We start from the raw sequence: 17291 nt of genomic DNA, 5'->3' as shown, positions 1-17291 counted from the left end.
ACTGCAACTTTATTTAACTTAAAAAAACGTCTTGATCTGAGCTGCGTTGGGTCTCACTCTGGTCTCTCTGTTCTCGGTTCTCGAGCATAAGCAACAAAGTCAAGGAAACCAATTATTTGGTTCAAGAAAAATTATATTCAGTGTAAGTTTACTAAATATTAGTTTAACTATGTGTGGTTTCAATTGATTCAGATATTTTTTCAAATGAATAATTCTGTATTATGACTGAAGTAAATCTGTTTACTTGAGGTGACGAACCAAATATTTTTAAAGTAAGATAACTTACTTTCTCCGCGTGAACTACCAAACTTTTATTAAATAGAATCTAAAAATATTTCAAACAAGAAAATTTTTCTTAAAGTAAAACAATTCAGTAAAATTATTCGTTGCTTAAGTCAAGAAATAGTTTTATTTTAATACAAATAAAAATAATTGTGGTAAAATAATATAGTTTCAAGTTAAAAATATGACGTTAAGACAATTATTATTCTTAAATTAAGATAATGACTTTTCTGTGTGTATTAAAAACATTTTTCACTTTCAAGTTTTAAATTATGTCTAATGGGAATATAGCTACAAAGACAACAAGAGTTTTAAATTACATATAAAACTTGTGTTGTCTTCCAATTTTTTTTTAACGTAATATTGGAACAGAAATTTTGCTAAATTCAGGAATTATTATAGAAAAATTTCTCAAAGCAATGTTAAAATTGACAAAATGTCAAGATATAGCTATTTATGCAACAAGTTGCAAAATGAGCGTGTTTTTCACTAGACGTGACACAAGTCGTTTGCAAAAAACAACAATTTTGCATCGTGTTTCATACAAGATTTTTTTCAATTTTATTTTAAAAAGCATAGGCATCAAATTCGTATTTTATTTCGTATTTAAATCTGTGATTTCAATAATTTTCTAAAATCATATTAGCGTCGGGGAGTTACTGTGAAAATTGTGTTATTTGTTATCTTTACGAGTATGCCACACTTTTTAACACTACTGATAAAATAATGTCATATTTTATAACTAGTGATAAAATCATGCACATTTGACAACTAAAATGACATATCACAAGGGTCGATTTTCACAACCAAATTGGAAAAAGGGTATTTTATGCACTGATAAAGTTATAAAATACGTTGTTATTGACGAAGTATTTTGTAGAAGAGCGTATATATTAACAACATAAGAAGTAAGTTTTAATGCACCATAGAAACAATATAAGACATTGATACTAGTGTTGGAAAAAAATAATAAAAATAGTGATCACAATACGATTAAAAGTGCATGAACAGAAATTATGAGATTTATTTAAAGAACAATAGCCTTAATTTTTTTTTTCAATAGAACACAAACAAATTAAATGTAATTGTGCATAAGAGTAAAATATAAAAGTGATATAATAAATATTGTTGAACTAACTAACTGTTCAGTGGAATTTATTCTTCTAGCGATATTTTTTTATAATCTAGAACTCGCGCCCCATTTAAGGTACGATACCAGAAACATGGAAAAAATGTTACAAAAATTCTATTTACAAAAATTTTAAAGTTATGTAAATTTAAATTTTTTTGCTACAGGCTATTAGAAGAGAAAACAAAGAAACTGTATCCTAAACAGAGGCGTAACTAGAAAATTTGGGCCCCCCCGCGAAAGACGTCTGTCTTTCTTTCTGTCTGGGCCCCTCTCTTCTCTGGTTTCGGAGAAGAGAGTAGTATAAAGTATAAGAAACTAAAAAATGCAATCCTTGTAGATTATACATACAGGGTGTCAATTTTAAAACTTGCACTCGGCAAAATCTCTAGAACTAAAAAAATTATTGAGAATCACTCAACTGTTTCGGTGGTTTTTAGGGGAAATCAAAATGGTATGGTAAGTGACGCTCCTCCACCCACCCTTCAAGCCACAGCCACCTTAAGTTAAAAATATTAAATGGCACGATTCTACTTGCGATACATCGTTGGAAAGCCCATAACAAGCGCTTTTCAAAAATGTCATACAACAGCCTATTTGGTAAAGTTATTTTTCCAATTATTCAAAAACGAAGATGTTAATTTTATTTTTTTTTTAAATTCAAGGGTGGGTGGAAGTGTGTCACTTATCATGTCATTTTAATTCCCCCTAGGAACCACCAAAACGGTTTTGAGTGATTATTAAGAACTTTTTCAGTTGAGAGAAATTGCCGATTGCAAGTTTTAAAATTGACACAAATATAAATAAAATATACATAGTATGTATATTTTATTTCGCTAAAGAACAATAATTCTCAAAGAAACAATAGTAGAACAATTTAACAAAACAAATAACAATAAAAAAAATTATAAGCAATAATAGCAGAGTAACAAAATTTCAGCTCACGTTTACTTAGGTAATTTGTTTTTTCTTTGCTTTTACATTTGCAAAATTTTGGATAACATTGTCCATGTTTAGTTTTTAAGCGACATCGTATTCTATTGACAAAATGGACAAATTTGTAAGCCTTTTTTGGTTCAATAGAGTTCCGTAAATAATTTTTATTAATTTTAATTTAGAAAAGGATATCTCCGCTGATGTGACGGTGACAGGCAGAGTTAAATACAGTAAAGAAGACAAATTCTGCAGTTTTTTGTTTTTTATTGCATTGGCTTATAATAATTTATGTACACCCTTTAAAATTTTTTAAACTATTACTATTATTATTATTTTGGAAAGGGCCCTTTATCCCAAGGGCCCCCCCGCGGCCGCGGGCTTTGGCCGGGTGGGTAGTTACGCCACTGATCCTAAATTGTAACTCTGTTTAATGTTATTTGAGGCTTTTATTGGCAAAATTTTTGTACCTTTATTACATAATTGTAAAAAAAATTATATTTACAAAATCATCAGTATCATTAGACACAAAAAAATGTCAAATGTCAAAAAATAAATATCAATTTTTTTTATAGATAAAATTTTTTCACATTTTTTTCATGTTTCTGGTATCTTATATTATATGAAATTTTTCTCTAGGGCGCGAGCTCTGACACATCCTGTATTATAAGTTAAGTTGAAAAAAAAATAAGAATTTGTGTTAATTAATTAAAAAATCTTGATAATAAAAAATTATTGAAACCTCTACGCTTACTATTAAACAAAGATACATTAATACCAGATTTCATTAAACGAAGAAAGAGAGAAAATAACAGACCCGTTCATGTATTTATCTGTAACTTGGAGTATGTTTCACCTAATTTTACGACTTTAGAAGCTTCTGTTCAACTAATTTAAAACGACGTCTTCAACGGAGTACTGTAAAATTAACCCAAAATTAACGTTTCATTTGATTGTATTTTTTTATAATTACGTAAATGAAGATTTTGACAACGTAGAAAAATAAGTAATTTCACAAACATACATAGAGCACAGATAATTACTAGTCCTGAAAGGGTTTTCGCTATTGACAAACTGATTAGATTTTGTTCTATTGATGTGATTTTTATGGTAAAAAAATAAACCACAGTAAAAGCGCAGGTATATGCCTTTTTGTAATAATCAAATACAAATTCGCCTTGGAAGTGTTTTGCTCTAAAATTTCCATTAATAGATTTTAATTAATTTGGTATGTCCTGTTGTTCTAGTAGAAGTTAGATCTTCGCAGTGACCTTTATCATTGTCGCTATAATTAGTTAGAACAATATTTTTTTCTTGAGTCACAAATACGAATAAACCCTTCCGTACTTTTCCTCGTTGGCATTCGCTAAATGCCCTTGTTGGTGCGCTAATTCTTTGACCCTCTACCACTGGGAGTGCAATAATTTCCGAAGGAGGAAGTGTTCTTGGGTGACGTCACACATCTAGCTGCACTTATTTAAATACTATCAGTGACAACGTGTGCGTCACACGAAAATATAGCTTCTCATTTCCGCTGAGTAAAATAAACAAACTGGTTTTGTTTTTTCAAACACATCCTCTTAGACAAACACACGCATGACCTGTTTTAAGCGATTTCGGTCCAATTGCCGTCATTCTATTCTTATGCAAATGTTGAAAAGTTATGACAAGTGGCGTCCTCGACCTTGCGGCCCGGTGCAGCTGCATCGATTCGCTACCAAGGGTGACTCTTATGACCCAATTACCCTCCTCAGGAGGAATTCGGCACCACCCACGTGATTAATTGCGAAATGATCGCTAATAACGGTACCACTTGAACCCGGAAGACGAACCGGAAAAATCGAGCCGTTTTATTATCAAGGCTTATATCTCGGCGACGACGCTCGATTTGGTGGAATTTTTCATTTTGTTGTTTTTGTTATTGAAAAGCTGTATCGTTCAAGGCCTGACCTTGAATTTGATTAGCGTACGTCACATGGGAGGGGATTTAAACAGAGATGAGTCGAGCAGGTGCGACCTACGTGATCATATTTCGTTTACATTAACCTTTGACTGACCTCACTGACATTCATGGGCGCCGACGCACATATTCAGTTCCGGATCAATGGAAAAAATCGAGACCCGATTTTAGGACATTTTAGGAATCAGGGACTGCCCGGGAGAAGTCACGGCCAGCTTAGATGATATTGCAAAAATGAATGGGAGCCATAGGCGTATCACCGCATAAGAAAGACGGGGAAACATCTCAATAAAAATGTATAAAAGTCGGTGACTGAATCCTTTATTTAGTTTAAAATCATTTATTGATTGACAAAAAAGGCATTCTCAATGAAAATATAGGATGTTTTAGAACTCGCGCCTCAAGGAAAAAATGTCATGCACACTAGGAGATATAATACCAGGAACATGGTAAAAATGTTAAAAAAATTCTATCTATAAAAATTTAGAAATTATGAGAGTTAAAATTTTGTACCTACTTTGACTCTATTTATGTCTGTTGGAAAAATAATTTTCCACGTTTTTTGCTACAAGCTATTAGAAGACGAAACAAGGAATTGTAACTATTTAACTGTTTAACATTATTTGTGGCTTTTATTGGCAAAATTTTTGTACCTTTAATAAATAATCAAAAAAATATGAAAAAATACATAGAAGATTAACAGTAATACCGTGCGATCAAAAAAAAATATATTAGAGTAGGCGGTGATTAAAGTCCTTCAGATGGCAATCTTGATTTTTGACGTCAAATGTCAGCGGAAACTCTGTCAAGTTAGCCTTTTATTCGGTTTGAGTGAAGTAATGTTCACTTTAGAGCAGAAAATTTTTGTTGTTGGGTTATTACAAAAATGTTGTACAAGACGAAAATGGGGAATGGTCATTTTCAGATTGTGTGGAAAATTTCGTGTTGCCAACTGTAGAATAGCAATCGTCGCCTACTTTAATTTTTTTTTGATCCACGGTATTAAATAGACATAAAAGATATCAAATGTCAAAAAATAAATGTCAAAATTTTTTGACATGTATAGAATCTTTTAAACATTTTTTCCGTATTTCTGGTATCTTTTTTTTTTTTTAAAAGAAAGCAAAATAAACAAAGTTGCATCTTGTGAGTACTTTATTACAAAACTTATACCGCTAATAGTCAGTAACAATTGCGGTCGAGAAAATTTGTTACAAATTTTTACTTTTTTATTATTTTTTTTTATTGTAGTCATTTTCTCTGTAGCTGTCTGTTAATTTTAACTTAAATTTTTAAAATAGATATGCATTATATTTGTTTACAATTTTTGTTGGTCAAGGAAGTTTAAGACTGCGCGCCAAATTTAAATTTATTCGATGACCAAAATCCTCAGTATCTCATAAACTGTAAACATTTGGATTAGGCAAGTCGAGTTTTTTTGACTTTTTTGGACCTACTATCACCTCTTAAAATTATACACCCTGTATAGCACAACTAAAATCATACAGTATTTTAAAGTTTATTTATTCTTACTTTTAATTCTCTTTTTAATGATATGGAATCTAATTTTTTCAAAATTGTAATTTTGATATCAAGACTATTAATTCCAGCTAATAAACTTGGATTTTTCGAATATGAAATCCAAATTTTAAAGTTTGAAAGTTCCATGGTTTTGTCTTATTGGTTATTTAACAATCAAGGTTTGTAAATCTTCAAAATGAGTAATCAAAAAATGTTTTTAAAAATATTGGTAGCGAGTTCCGCACCGAAAAATGCACCGTTATTTCAAAACTTGCAAATTGCAACTTGCAATCCGGTCGCGGGGGAATTTAGCTTTTTGAAACACCACTGAGACTGACACAAACCTTGTTTTTGTAAAACGCATGTGTTTTTCTCTATAAAGCAATTTCAACTTCATAACTAAACTTGTAATTTCCATCTTATTAATTCTGATTTTCCGAATTTAAAACACAAAACATTAATAAGTTTGGAGGTTAAATGTTAATTCAAGTTTTTTTCACGTTTTGTCTCGTTGCTTCTTTAGGGGTCAAAAGTTAGCATATCACTTTAATAAGCAATCAAAAAATTTATAAAAACATTTTCGGGCTGACTTTTGCGATAAAAAATAGGTCAAATATTTGCAAATGGTTCTTGAAGTTTGTTGAAGTTTCTTCAAAAATGATGGAAGTGAGAGATTTATCTCTGGTAATGCATTTTTACTTTTTATGCGAATATTTTGGCAATTTTTTCAATAAAAATTCAAATACCTATATGTGCGCAGGACTCTGAAATACCCATTTTTTTCTAACTACTGTTATAAGTTGTTCTTTTTTTAAAAATTCGTTTTGCTTTTTTTTTAATAATTTATTACCAAATACTTATTTCAATCAGAGCTTGTCGTTGGGTAAACTGTTGTTGACTCTTAGTAATTAAGTAAAATAAATTGCTTTCTGTTTTTTTATTTAATAATTAACTAAAGTGATCAATGTTTTCTCAGTTTTTCTAGTTTGCCTTTCAAAACTAAAAAGTCCTCGTATTTTATTGTTGGGATATATTAATTTTGGAAAAATGTTCCGACACTGCGGAAAAGCGCACCGCGGTGGAATGAGCGGGCTTGTCCGCAGTTACAGCGTAGTCCCTGAGGTGCGCTACTGAAATAAAGCAAGGTCAAGTTTAGCAAGGTCAGTCGGGCGGTCGCGTCGGGGCCATTGGTGGGTGTCCATTGGTCCCCCCTGTGCCACCTCTGATAGTCAGCGTCAACAAAGTTCTGTTTTTAGCACTTTTTTATGAACTTGTTGTCGTGATGCTATATCGAGGTTCAAGGATGTGCGTGTGTAGGGTACACGCCGCCGCCCCTCCGCCACTCACATAACAACAACCGCCGACAATAAAAATATTTAAATTTATTTTGAACGCTGTTTATCATCGGGAATGTGATAAGGAGGGTTCAAGGGCGCCGCTCGCTCTGTGCGCCTCGGAATCATGCTTTTCATGGTCAAAGTGATAGAGAGTTAATTTGTTAATAATACTCGTTTAATTCAATTTGCGTGTATGACATAAATGGGTTTCTAGTATGACAATGGCTTCTTGGAAAATTACTTTTTACTGCGGGAAGTGTCTTCAAGGTGATGGCCAATGGATGATGCCATAAACAAGGGCCAATTTGCCACATGTTATGTCACTTCGCATTTATTCAAATTGATTGTTTACTGCATTGTCACCACATGAGAATTGCGGACCTTCGTCTTAATTTAACTGCGCATCATGCGAAATTCTAACGGGAAAGATTAGATTCCCCCGTATTTATTTTTAGATTTTCACGGAAAAAATGAGCAACATCAACATTTTCCCCGAATTATCGATTCGCAGGAAATGACATTGAGTCAGAGTCACTCCGCTATTTACAACCACGTCTTATATTACCCGACTAGAAAAACCTCTACTTTTACGTAATTATGCATTTTTTTAATTCAGAAAATTTATATGCATTGTAAACAACCTTGACAATTGGTATAATCACTGTATAAATTATTTAAGAAAAAGTAAAAGTCACAAAAAAGCAATAAAAATGTATTTTATTGAAACAAGAAATTATGTAACTATGATCAATGATCACTTGCTCTTAGTCTTGTTTTTCTTTCTGCCTTGGGTTTTTAGTTTGGCCTTTTGTGCTTTCAAATCCTTTTTCATTCTTGCGTCCACGATTTTATAACGGCCTTTTACTCCGGCCGGTCTCTTCATTTTTTTAGCAGCCATGTGTTTTTTAGCCACGACATACGTTACTTCCTTTTTAGGCTCCTGTCTTGCCTTTTTGTATAACCTATAAAAAAATAATTTATCCGTGCTAACAATAAAAATAAAAAAAACTAACTGTTTTATTTGTCTCGCCTTTTCCCTGTCGGTTACATCAACATTATCCATTAAATTTTCAACTTTCTTTTTAGCTTTTTCTAATTTTTTCAACGCCCTCTTCTTCTTTCTTGCCTTCGCTTCAATTACTTTTTTAATGGGACGTACATTCAAATCCTCTAAATGCTTCTTATAATCCTGAATCAATTCCTACAAAAACAGTAGTAAAAAACATAAAATGAATAAAATAAGAGTGTACTTTTGGAACAGCAGCTTCTTTCCTCATATGTTTTTCCTCATCCGTAACAAACCAATCAGGTAAGTTGTCATCATTAAAAGCGTAACGATTCCAAGCACCATCAATTATGTCACGTTTTGTTTTTTTGCTGTTGATCATTAGCGTACCCAACGCCAATTCTTCTTCTGTCAATTTATATTTTCTTTTTTTGCCAGCTTTCTGTCCATTTGGAACAACCTCAAAACCGTCTTTTTTCACATTATTTTTTGGCGCCAGTTTCTCAAAATCGTTGTAGTCTGAATCATCTGAATCTGAACTGTAGTCACTATCTGATTCTGTGTTCTTAGCATCTTCTTTTTCTCCAATAATCTTCGCTCCTTTCTTCTTCATTTCATTCACCATACGGTCTAAATCAGCGTCTTCATCTTTTTCATCAATTAAATTCTTAAATGCGTCTCTTTCAAACCACATTTCCGCTTTATGTACCTTCTTTTCTTCCTTACTTCTGTGATCTAAGTCAGTTATCAAAGGATGCTTTGCTGTTTTCTTTTTAGTTTTTTTTTCTTCTACATCGCTATTTTCACTATCGCTCAAACCTAAACCTTCTTTAATTTTCTCATCTTCATCCTCAGACTCGCTTTCCATTTCCAATTCGGAATCCGAATCTTTATAATACATTCCAGTACTACTCAAATGTTGCTCGTCCTTGTTATAACGCAAATATTTTGGTTTTACTTGATCTTCTTCATTGTCTGAGTGAGCAAGAGTATCAGGAGTCTGATCAATAATTTTCTTCATTTGTTTTACGCTGTTTACTTGCTTTAGTTCAAACATGCCGTCACTCTCCATTGTTGGACCACTATCCCCTTTTAAGACCATTTTCAAGTTTAATTTTTCATTCAGCTTTTTGCGCTCTTTTTGTGCTTTCTTCTTTTTTCGTTTCAACTCTCGTTGTTCTTCACCCTGCAAATTGCATTAACATCGGTAAAAATTTTATTAATTATAATTGTTTTACTTCAAGTTCTAATATTTGCTGATGAACGTCCTTCAAATCGTCATCGTCGTCACTTTTCTCTTCAGCTTCTTCAATATTTTCAACAGGTTCATCTTTCTTCTCAGAGAATTCTTCACTTAATGCTTTCTTCCAAGCTAAAATCTTCTTCAAATCTTTCCTACCCAACACTTTAATGTCTTTACAACATTCTTTAATTTCTTTTGTAGTTTTTTCATGATTTGTAATTTCTTCAGTATCAAAAACAATCTACAAATAACAACTAGTCTTGGATATGATCAACATTTTTAAACAAGTTTTACCTCAGAAGCCCCTTCTAACAATTCAATGCCTGTAGGATGTTTAATAAAGTCTGACGCATTTACTTTATGATACAAAGTCCAGTCATTTTCAGGGTACCCTTCAGCTTTACTTTTTTTATTCTTCTCTGGATGGTAAATATTCAATTTACTCTTAGGCTCAATTTCTAACTCCTCAAAAACGTATTTCGGATCCATAAATTTGGAATCGATTTTATCAGGTGCGATATAATGTTGACAAACGACGAAAATTTCCGCTGATTCATTTCGAGAGGCTTGTGGCTTGGTTGCATGCACTTTCTTAAAAAACTGCTTCAAAACCCAAATTAGAGAGTGGTAATCCTTTGAACGAAACACTTTCGTTATAAACCAACCCCCTTTCTTCAGAAATTCGCTAGCCAGTTTTAAAGAACTCAAAGTCAAGCAAGCTTGCTGGTAGGCATCATGTAACCAATTTTTACCCACATTAGGGGCACCGTCGTGTAAAACAACGTCAGCTTTCCATGTTTGTAACTCTTTCTTAAGTGAGACTCGACATTTCTCAGTGGTAATGTCTTCAGTTAGAGAAATACATCCAGGAATGGGTTTAATTGGAAACAAATCAATTCCAATAATGATGCTTGAGACCGGCATGTTTTGCTTGGCTACTTGCATCCAGCCCCCAGGGGCTGCACATAAATCTATGCATACTCGAGATTTTTGCAAAAATTCAAACTTGCGGTTGAGTTGGATCAGTTTAAAAGCTGCACGAGACCTATAACCTAGAAAAACCAAAGTGAGGTTATGTTTGTAAAATTTAAGGAAACGTACCTGTTTCTTTAGCTAACTGATAATACTTATCCTTGCGCTGTTTCCCAATTTTAGTTTTTTTTCCCATTTTCGCGTTATTGTAATTTTCTGTGACGAAATTAAATTGTTTTCAAAAAACGCATGGCTTTTGACAGTTGACAGATTAACCACAGATTTTTATACAAGCGAGAAATTGAACTGTCACAATTCAGAAGACTTTTATTTTCATCTTTGTTTAACAAACTGAACGGATAATATAACTATCCTTTTAGCGACTTTTTTGCTAGTATTTAATTCTATGGTATTAATTGTCAAAAAGCAATGATACCAACACACATGTGTGCATGTTTTTAAATTGTGTTTTTGCATTTTCTTATTAGTTTATTGTTTCATTGAATTAATAAGAAAAAACCGTTTTATCAATACTAATTATATTTTTACATGACGTCTAAATATTGGTCATTTTGCTTTTATCTAAAAAATGTGGAGTGAAAGGTCATGAGTGTTTTATGAATAGTTTTCATAAATTTGAAATTGCATTATTATCAAAATTTCCATTTAATTAAGCGGCCTCTAGATATTTGCGTCACGTGACCCCTCCTTTTGCGTCAGCCAATGGGAGGCGTTCCCGATCGTCCGAGTTTATTCTAGATTATTTCACATGACGTGTACTATTCTATTTGGGTTGTCGATTTGTGTGTAATAACAGCATTCAAAAAAGTGTACGTGGTAAAGAAACAAGCGAATTAGTGGTGAAATATCCTGGTATTATTCAGTGTTGATAGGTGTTGAAATAATCGCATAGTCTTGTGTCAAAATTAAACAGTTGAAAGTGCAAACATTATGGCGCCGTCAGTGCAAACATTTCTAAATTCTTTCAGTAATTCACTGTAAGTATAATTTTCATGGTTTTGTTGCATTTTAACTAAAATTGTGTTTATTTGTAAATAAAGGGAAGCTCCCGTAAGGCAACACCTGAAAAATGTCTACGCCTGTTTGGCCATGTCCACAATGGCAGCCGCCATTGGTGCTTCGATACACTTATTTACGAATATAATCCAGGCTGGTTTCCTGTCAGGCATCGGGGCTTTAATCTTTTTCGGGTTGTTGATGGCAACGCCCGATGATAACGGCAAAGGACTCAAAATGCGCATTGGTTATCTCTTGGGATTCACAACACTGACAGGTGTGGGCATGGGGCCCCTTTTGGAGCACGTCATCGCCATAGACCCAAGCATCATCGTCACGGCTCTAATTGGTACAGCAGTAGTCTTCGTGTCATTCTCAATTTGCTCACTTTTGGCTGAACGAGGAAAATGGTTGTACTTGGGGGGCACTTTGATGTCCCTCTTGTCAACTTTGATGATCCTTTCGTTGGCGAACTTGTTCTTTGGATCGTCGATGTTGTTCCAAATCCAGTTGTATTTGGGGCTCTTTGCGATGTGCGGATTTGTCCTTTATGACACACAGTTGATCATTGAGAAGAGAAGGTTGGGAAGCAAAGACTTTGTGACCCATTCTTTGGATTTGTTTGTCGATTTCGTTGGGATCTTCCGGCGTGTACTTATTATTCTCACACAGAAGGTAATTAGAGACAGGTCCGTTTCCTTCATCCTTTCTCATCCCTGACGTGTCACGTTAAGCATGATTACTTGAATTTTCCTTTTGTTACAGGAACAGGAATCGCAGAAGAAGCGAAGAAATTGAGTGAAGCCATTAAGTGACGGAAGGTTTTTATTTTTGTTAAATTAGTAAGTGATTGTGGTGTTGTGTAATATATTTTCCATTTATCATTATATGATACCTAATGTTATTTTTTTTTTCTTTAAATGTAATATAAATTTAAGTTAAATAAATAATTTTTCTATAAATTGTCTCATTGTTTCACCTACTGATAATAAGCTACACGTATGTGCATGTCATTATGATAAATATTTGAGTAGAACCACGTAAGTGAATTGGGTATTGGGTAGGCAATTCAAGGTCGAGTACAATCAATGATGAATGTAGGATATGTGTAGGCCAAATTCGGAACATTTTTTTTTGTATCAAGGAAGGTAGTAACAATGGAAATTAGGTAGGTATTAAAGGAATTGAGTTACTGTGCTAATAGGAAATAAACGTTGTACTCAGACTTTGTCTCATATTGAACTTATCTTCCACTTTTTTATAATGATTAAATCACAAAGCAATTTTTTTACTTTTGATTACAAGACTAGAAATAACGTCACAAGCGAAAAGAAAATTGTAAAGAAAACTAAATTGCAAAGAAATTAGTGAAGATTTGGACTTCTATGTATATATTTATTCAATTGTTCAATTAAGTATATTATATTCTAAGTTAAAATATAAGAAAATACTAATTACTGTGAAAACGTGTTATCAAACTTGCTTTTGCTAAGTGCATTTATATTGCTAAAAAACAAAATTCAGTTTTCATTTTACATATTTCTACTAGACATATTGTATAAAAGGATGCATATTAGCACAAATACATAATTATTTGTATATTAAAAATAAGTAAAAATAGATTTTTGAAATACCTACGAATTGCAATAAAAAGTTTTGAATTTAGTATGTATGTGTATATGTGTAATTTGTAAACAAGTTTCTTCGAAAGTTTGCGGTTTTTATCAGTCTTATCACGCAGTTATAGCTATCATATTGTGGTAGATAAAATTGTGAATGGTAGATAAGAATAATTTTGGGGGTGATATAATGTTGCAAAAATAAAATTTCTAGATTTTAAAGCAAATTATACATGTTAGGAATTATTTCGTTTATTCATATTGTTATAATATAAATTTGTTGATGAAAGAACAAAAAATAAATAATAAGTTAATAATAAATTTCGTAATTATTGCAATTTTATCATAATTTTTAACCTCCGAAAATAAAAATAATACTTTTATACGTGCAAAATTGTTGGCAAGTATTGAAATCAACAAATTGAACCATAACTAAGTTGTTTTTAGTTATCTTATCGAGGTCTTAGTACAAATAATATTGTGATGTTATTGAAAGATAATTTTTTTTAATCTTCGTGTATATTTGGTTGCCTACCTCTATAAGCTAGAGCGTCGTCTGCGTTGATTGACAGTACTGTCAATCAACGCAGACGACGAGCTAGAGCATTGATTATAACCATATTCCATAAAACCAAATAATATGGTTAATCAATGGCTAGAGTCATAGATAAATACAGAGTAATTCACACAACTTTACGAGGCTTGTGCCTAATGTACGCACCCAAATATACAAAATTCACAAAACACTAGATACACATTTAATTATTTAATTTTTGAATACCCATGACAGTAGTCTAAACTAATCAATGTTTTATTAATATCATAAACTGCAGTTTTTCAGAAACAATTATTGTTCGTTCTATTAAGAGACGGCATGAAAATGCTTCTAGTTTATCTATCTTAATCACTAATAACTAACTACAAATGTTTGTAATTTTGTAATTTTTTGTAATCTAATTTTTAAAAGGGTGAACAAACTAGAGAAGATTATCTAATTTTTCAAAATATGTAATCGAGTTCGTATCGGAATATGTATTATTAATTGCATCTTACAGGCTCTCGTCTCGTAAAATTATGTAAAACACCCTGTATTATATCATATTATTTACTCTATGCTAAAGTACAATCATCAATTGATTTTGTCTGAAAAAAAAGTATTGTTAATATGATAAGTTGATTTTAATGGCGCATGTTTAATACTTTTTTGAAAAATTTATGTAAACCCGGAAAGTGAGATTTAACATATTATGTACAATATTAACAGAAAGTAAGTTTACCACCCTTATTTCAGAAAGCGAAGTGGTCAGTTACCTTCATATTCTGTCAAAATTACAATAAAAGTATATGTAATTCTCTCAGGGAAATAAAAATTTTACCTCCCTCATAGAAACCGGAAAACATGCTGCTAGTTTTAATGGAGAAATTAGGATAGCAAGAGAAATTGTTAGTTTTAAAGTTTTTCTTGCTGGATCGTAGCAAAATTACACTAGACACAGGAAAGTGTCTTTTCTTCCTTATGTGATTATCTTTCACCTGTGGAAGAAAAGATACACTCCTCCTATTATTACATCAAAACTTGTAAATTATTACGTAAATTTAATTTTGTGATGGTAGTAAAGAAATGTACAATTTGTACTAGAACGTATAGGTCTCCATATATGAAGAATTTGCTACTTATTGATTTGTGGCTTGGAAGCTTTAATCAACTATTATCGGAAAGATGGCAGTAGAATTCGGCAACCGAGTAAATTCCGATTTATTTGCTGAAATTTGGCGCATCGATTTTAATAATTTTAGTAGTGTACCATCTAGGAAATAAATGTTGAAAGTTAAGAGCGCTCGGAACCGAATTTATACTGCGGTCGGATCGCTTGGCATATTATTGCAACAATTAATTACTTGGAGCGGGCAAAGGACTACAAATCACGAAAACTCGAAAATATCCGCATGCTGAAAGAGGAACGTTATTGCGTTAACCATTCGCTAAATACATTACGTCGAGCACAAAAAGCAAAAGGGCAAATATTAAACCAATTTTAAATATTGAGCCATCATACATTTAAACTCTGATTTCGTTATCACTGCCTCGTGATTAATTAATACACAAACAGCGGCATTCATTAATCTCTTTTTTTAATTCAGACGATTTAATAAAGGTGATGAGAGTTTCCAAGCTGAATGTTTCCTCAGATTTGGCGACATCAAGGATAATACGTAATTAGCGCGAAATGGGAATCGATTCGTCTTAATTTAAGTGACATTAGAACCCGTTTGATTATACAAAGTCAAACGCGGCCATTTTTAGGCGAAAATTCCGATTCTCAACCAACATATAGGGTCAAAGTTGCCCTTATTCGCATGACTAAACTTACCTCTTTCCAGATTCTTGCAAGTTTGATTGGCGGCAAAACAAAGCTATGCACTGGAAACGCTTCGTAGCGAAGAAAACTTTGATGACAGCAATATTTAAATGAAATTTAATAAAACTCTATGATATTGCTAACAATTGTTAAATTGGCATTCGATTTAAACGACTTTCAAACTCACAGCAAAATAAAATCACTCTAAAACGAGGTGTTTAAATTTTAAACTTTTATCTACGCTCTCTCCGAGCTTTAAATTAAAACTTCAATAGTTTTGTTTTTTTGTTTGGTCTTGCAATTGAGATTGCATTATTATCACGACATTTTATTAAAGTCTTTATTAAAGTATAAGCGTCAAGTGATTGTAGCTTACCTCTTGCTTCGTCTCAAACTGGCATTTAAATTAAGTTTGCAAATTTTGTTATTTCAGTTGTGTGTTTTTAAGTGAAATGACATTGCTCTACCTAAGCTGTGCCGCTTAATAAATGTAACTTAGTGCTACGTTTATTGAATTTTCAATAGTAGTGAAAACAAACCGTATCAGACGGGGGAAGATAAATTATTCTTTGACGGCGACAAAGTTTTAATAGTACACGTAAAATAATGAAGTTTATATCTAATAATAAATAACAACGACAATTTTCTTTTTAGCAAATTTTATCGATCTATTGTCGCGTAGGTGGAAATATAAAAAATGCAAAAAAGAATTGAAATGGAATGAAATTTGGTGAGCCTTAGGCGAAACTGTAAATCGAGTTTATATTTCGTGTTTCCACAGCTACACTGTTTCAATTATAATTAATAGTAACGTATTGCCACAGAGTCTTTATTTACAATTTACAATACAGAGTCTTTATTTGTCTCAATTGCAGTAATGTATTTGAGATTTAATACGATATTTGAATTTTCATGTAATTAGGCCTACAATTTGGCTTTACATTTTTTTAGTTTTAATATTTTGTTGTTATTTTATACATTGTCGTGATTCACTTTCTAGATTTTTCCTGTAGTTTACTTCAAACTGTTTTTTTTTCTTATCTACTGCATGTCACAGAATTTCATTATAAAACTAAAGATAAAAGTAAAAGAAATATTTTATTTCTAAGCTTCACAATTAGTATTTTGCTTTGATTAAAACAAATCAATAAAGTGATGGAAAGATTGATTTGTAAAAAAAATATTTAAAAATTTAAATTATTTATTCTGCGCTTCAAATATTATTAAAATACACAGAAAGAGATCTAGAATATACAGGCTGTCATTATTGAATGTATGAATATAATTTTTTTCTTTAATAGATATAGGGACTTCCAAAATTTGTAGAATAGCTTCCTAACGTTATTTTACAAGGTTTGTGGTCAATGTTTTCGTGTCTTTTTGCTTAAAAAATTATGTTGCATGCAAGATCCCCGTTAAAAACAAACATAAACAAAAAGGGCCATATATAAAAAATGTCAAAATTATTATTATAGAATTTTCCCATGCTCCCTATGCTTTCTATGGGGAGTTTATGGTTTTGGTTTTGAAATTTTATCTGATAATAGGGGAGTGCAGAAATAGTGTAATCAAAAAAAAACAAAACGGCGGAATAGTTATTTAACTCAGAAATATTTATTTGTACGAGGTTTGAGAGTCTCTGGAATGATTTCTCTAAAATTTCATTGTGGCAATAAAATAAAAACATGGTATCCAAACATGGTATATAAAAGTCAATGTTATTATTTTAATTGGTTTTACATTGGGTTTTACTTTAGTTCCTATCAAAATTTAAATTCGAAAGTCTTCTGTTTGTTCCCTTTAAGTGGAATCGTTTTGAATAAGTTTGATTTGTGTTTTTTGTTTTTTTTTTTAATCAAGTTTATGGACATGGACAATAATTAATATTAAAGTAATAAAATAATTGTCAGAA

At 31.9% G+C, this 17291-nt stretch overlaps 2 protein-coding genes across 2 annotated transcripts; one reads left to right on the top strand and one right to left on the bottom strand.

Moving 5' to 3' along the window:
• Positions 1 to 7860: 7860 nt before the first annotated feature.
• On the bottom strand, positions 7861 to 10675 carry LOC123016067 (pre-rRNA 2'-O-ribose RNA methyltransferase FTSJ3). The gene is made up of 6 exons (XM_044416281.1): positions 10513 to 10675; positions 9706 to 10463; positions 9407 to 9652; positions 8413 to 9354; positions 8176 to 8363; positions 7861 to 8124 (listed from the first exon to the last, which is right to left on the bottom strand). The coding sequence occupies exons 1-6, from the start codon at positions 10577 to 10579 to the stop codon at positions 7917 to 7919; spliced, it is 2409 nt and encodes an 802-aa protein (XP_044272216.1). The 5' UTR covers positions 10580 to 10675; the 3' UTR covers positions 7861 to 7916.
• Positions 10676 to 11116: 441 nt separating this feature from the next.
• LOC123016068 (bax inhibitor 1) lies at positions 11117 to 12362 on the top strand. Its single transcript, XM_044416282.1, has 3 exons — positions 11117 to 11381; positions 11445 to 12075; positions 12166 to 12362. Exons 1-3 carry the CDS (start codon positions 11335 to 11337, stop codon positions 12196 to 12198), a joined length of 711 nt encoding a protein of 236 aa, XP_044272217.1. The 5' UTR covers positions 11117 to 11334; the 3' UTR covers positions 12199 to 12362.
• The last annotated feature ends 4929 nt before the right edge of the window (positions 12363 to 17291 follow it).

Source organism: Tribolium madens, unplaced genomic scaffold, assembly GCF_015345945.1.
Source record: "Tribolium madens isolate multiple individuals breed KSU strain unplaced genomic scaffold, Tmad_KSU_1.1 Scaffold_19;HRSCAF=116;Tcas5.2_LG9, whole genome shotgun sequence".
In the NCBI taxonomy this organism is placed as follows: Eukaryota; Metazoa; Arthropoda; class Insecta; order Coleoptera; family Tenebrionidae; genus Tribolium; species Tribolium madens.
The sequence above is the reverse complement of the archived record's forward strand: the minus strand, read 5'-3'. Positions and strand labels throughout refer to the sequence as shown.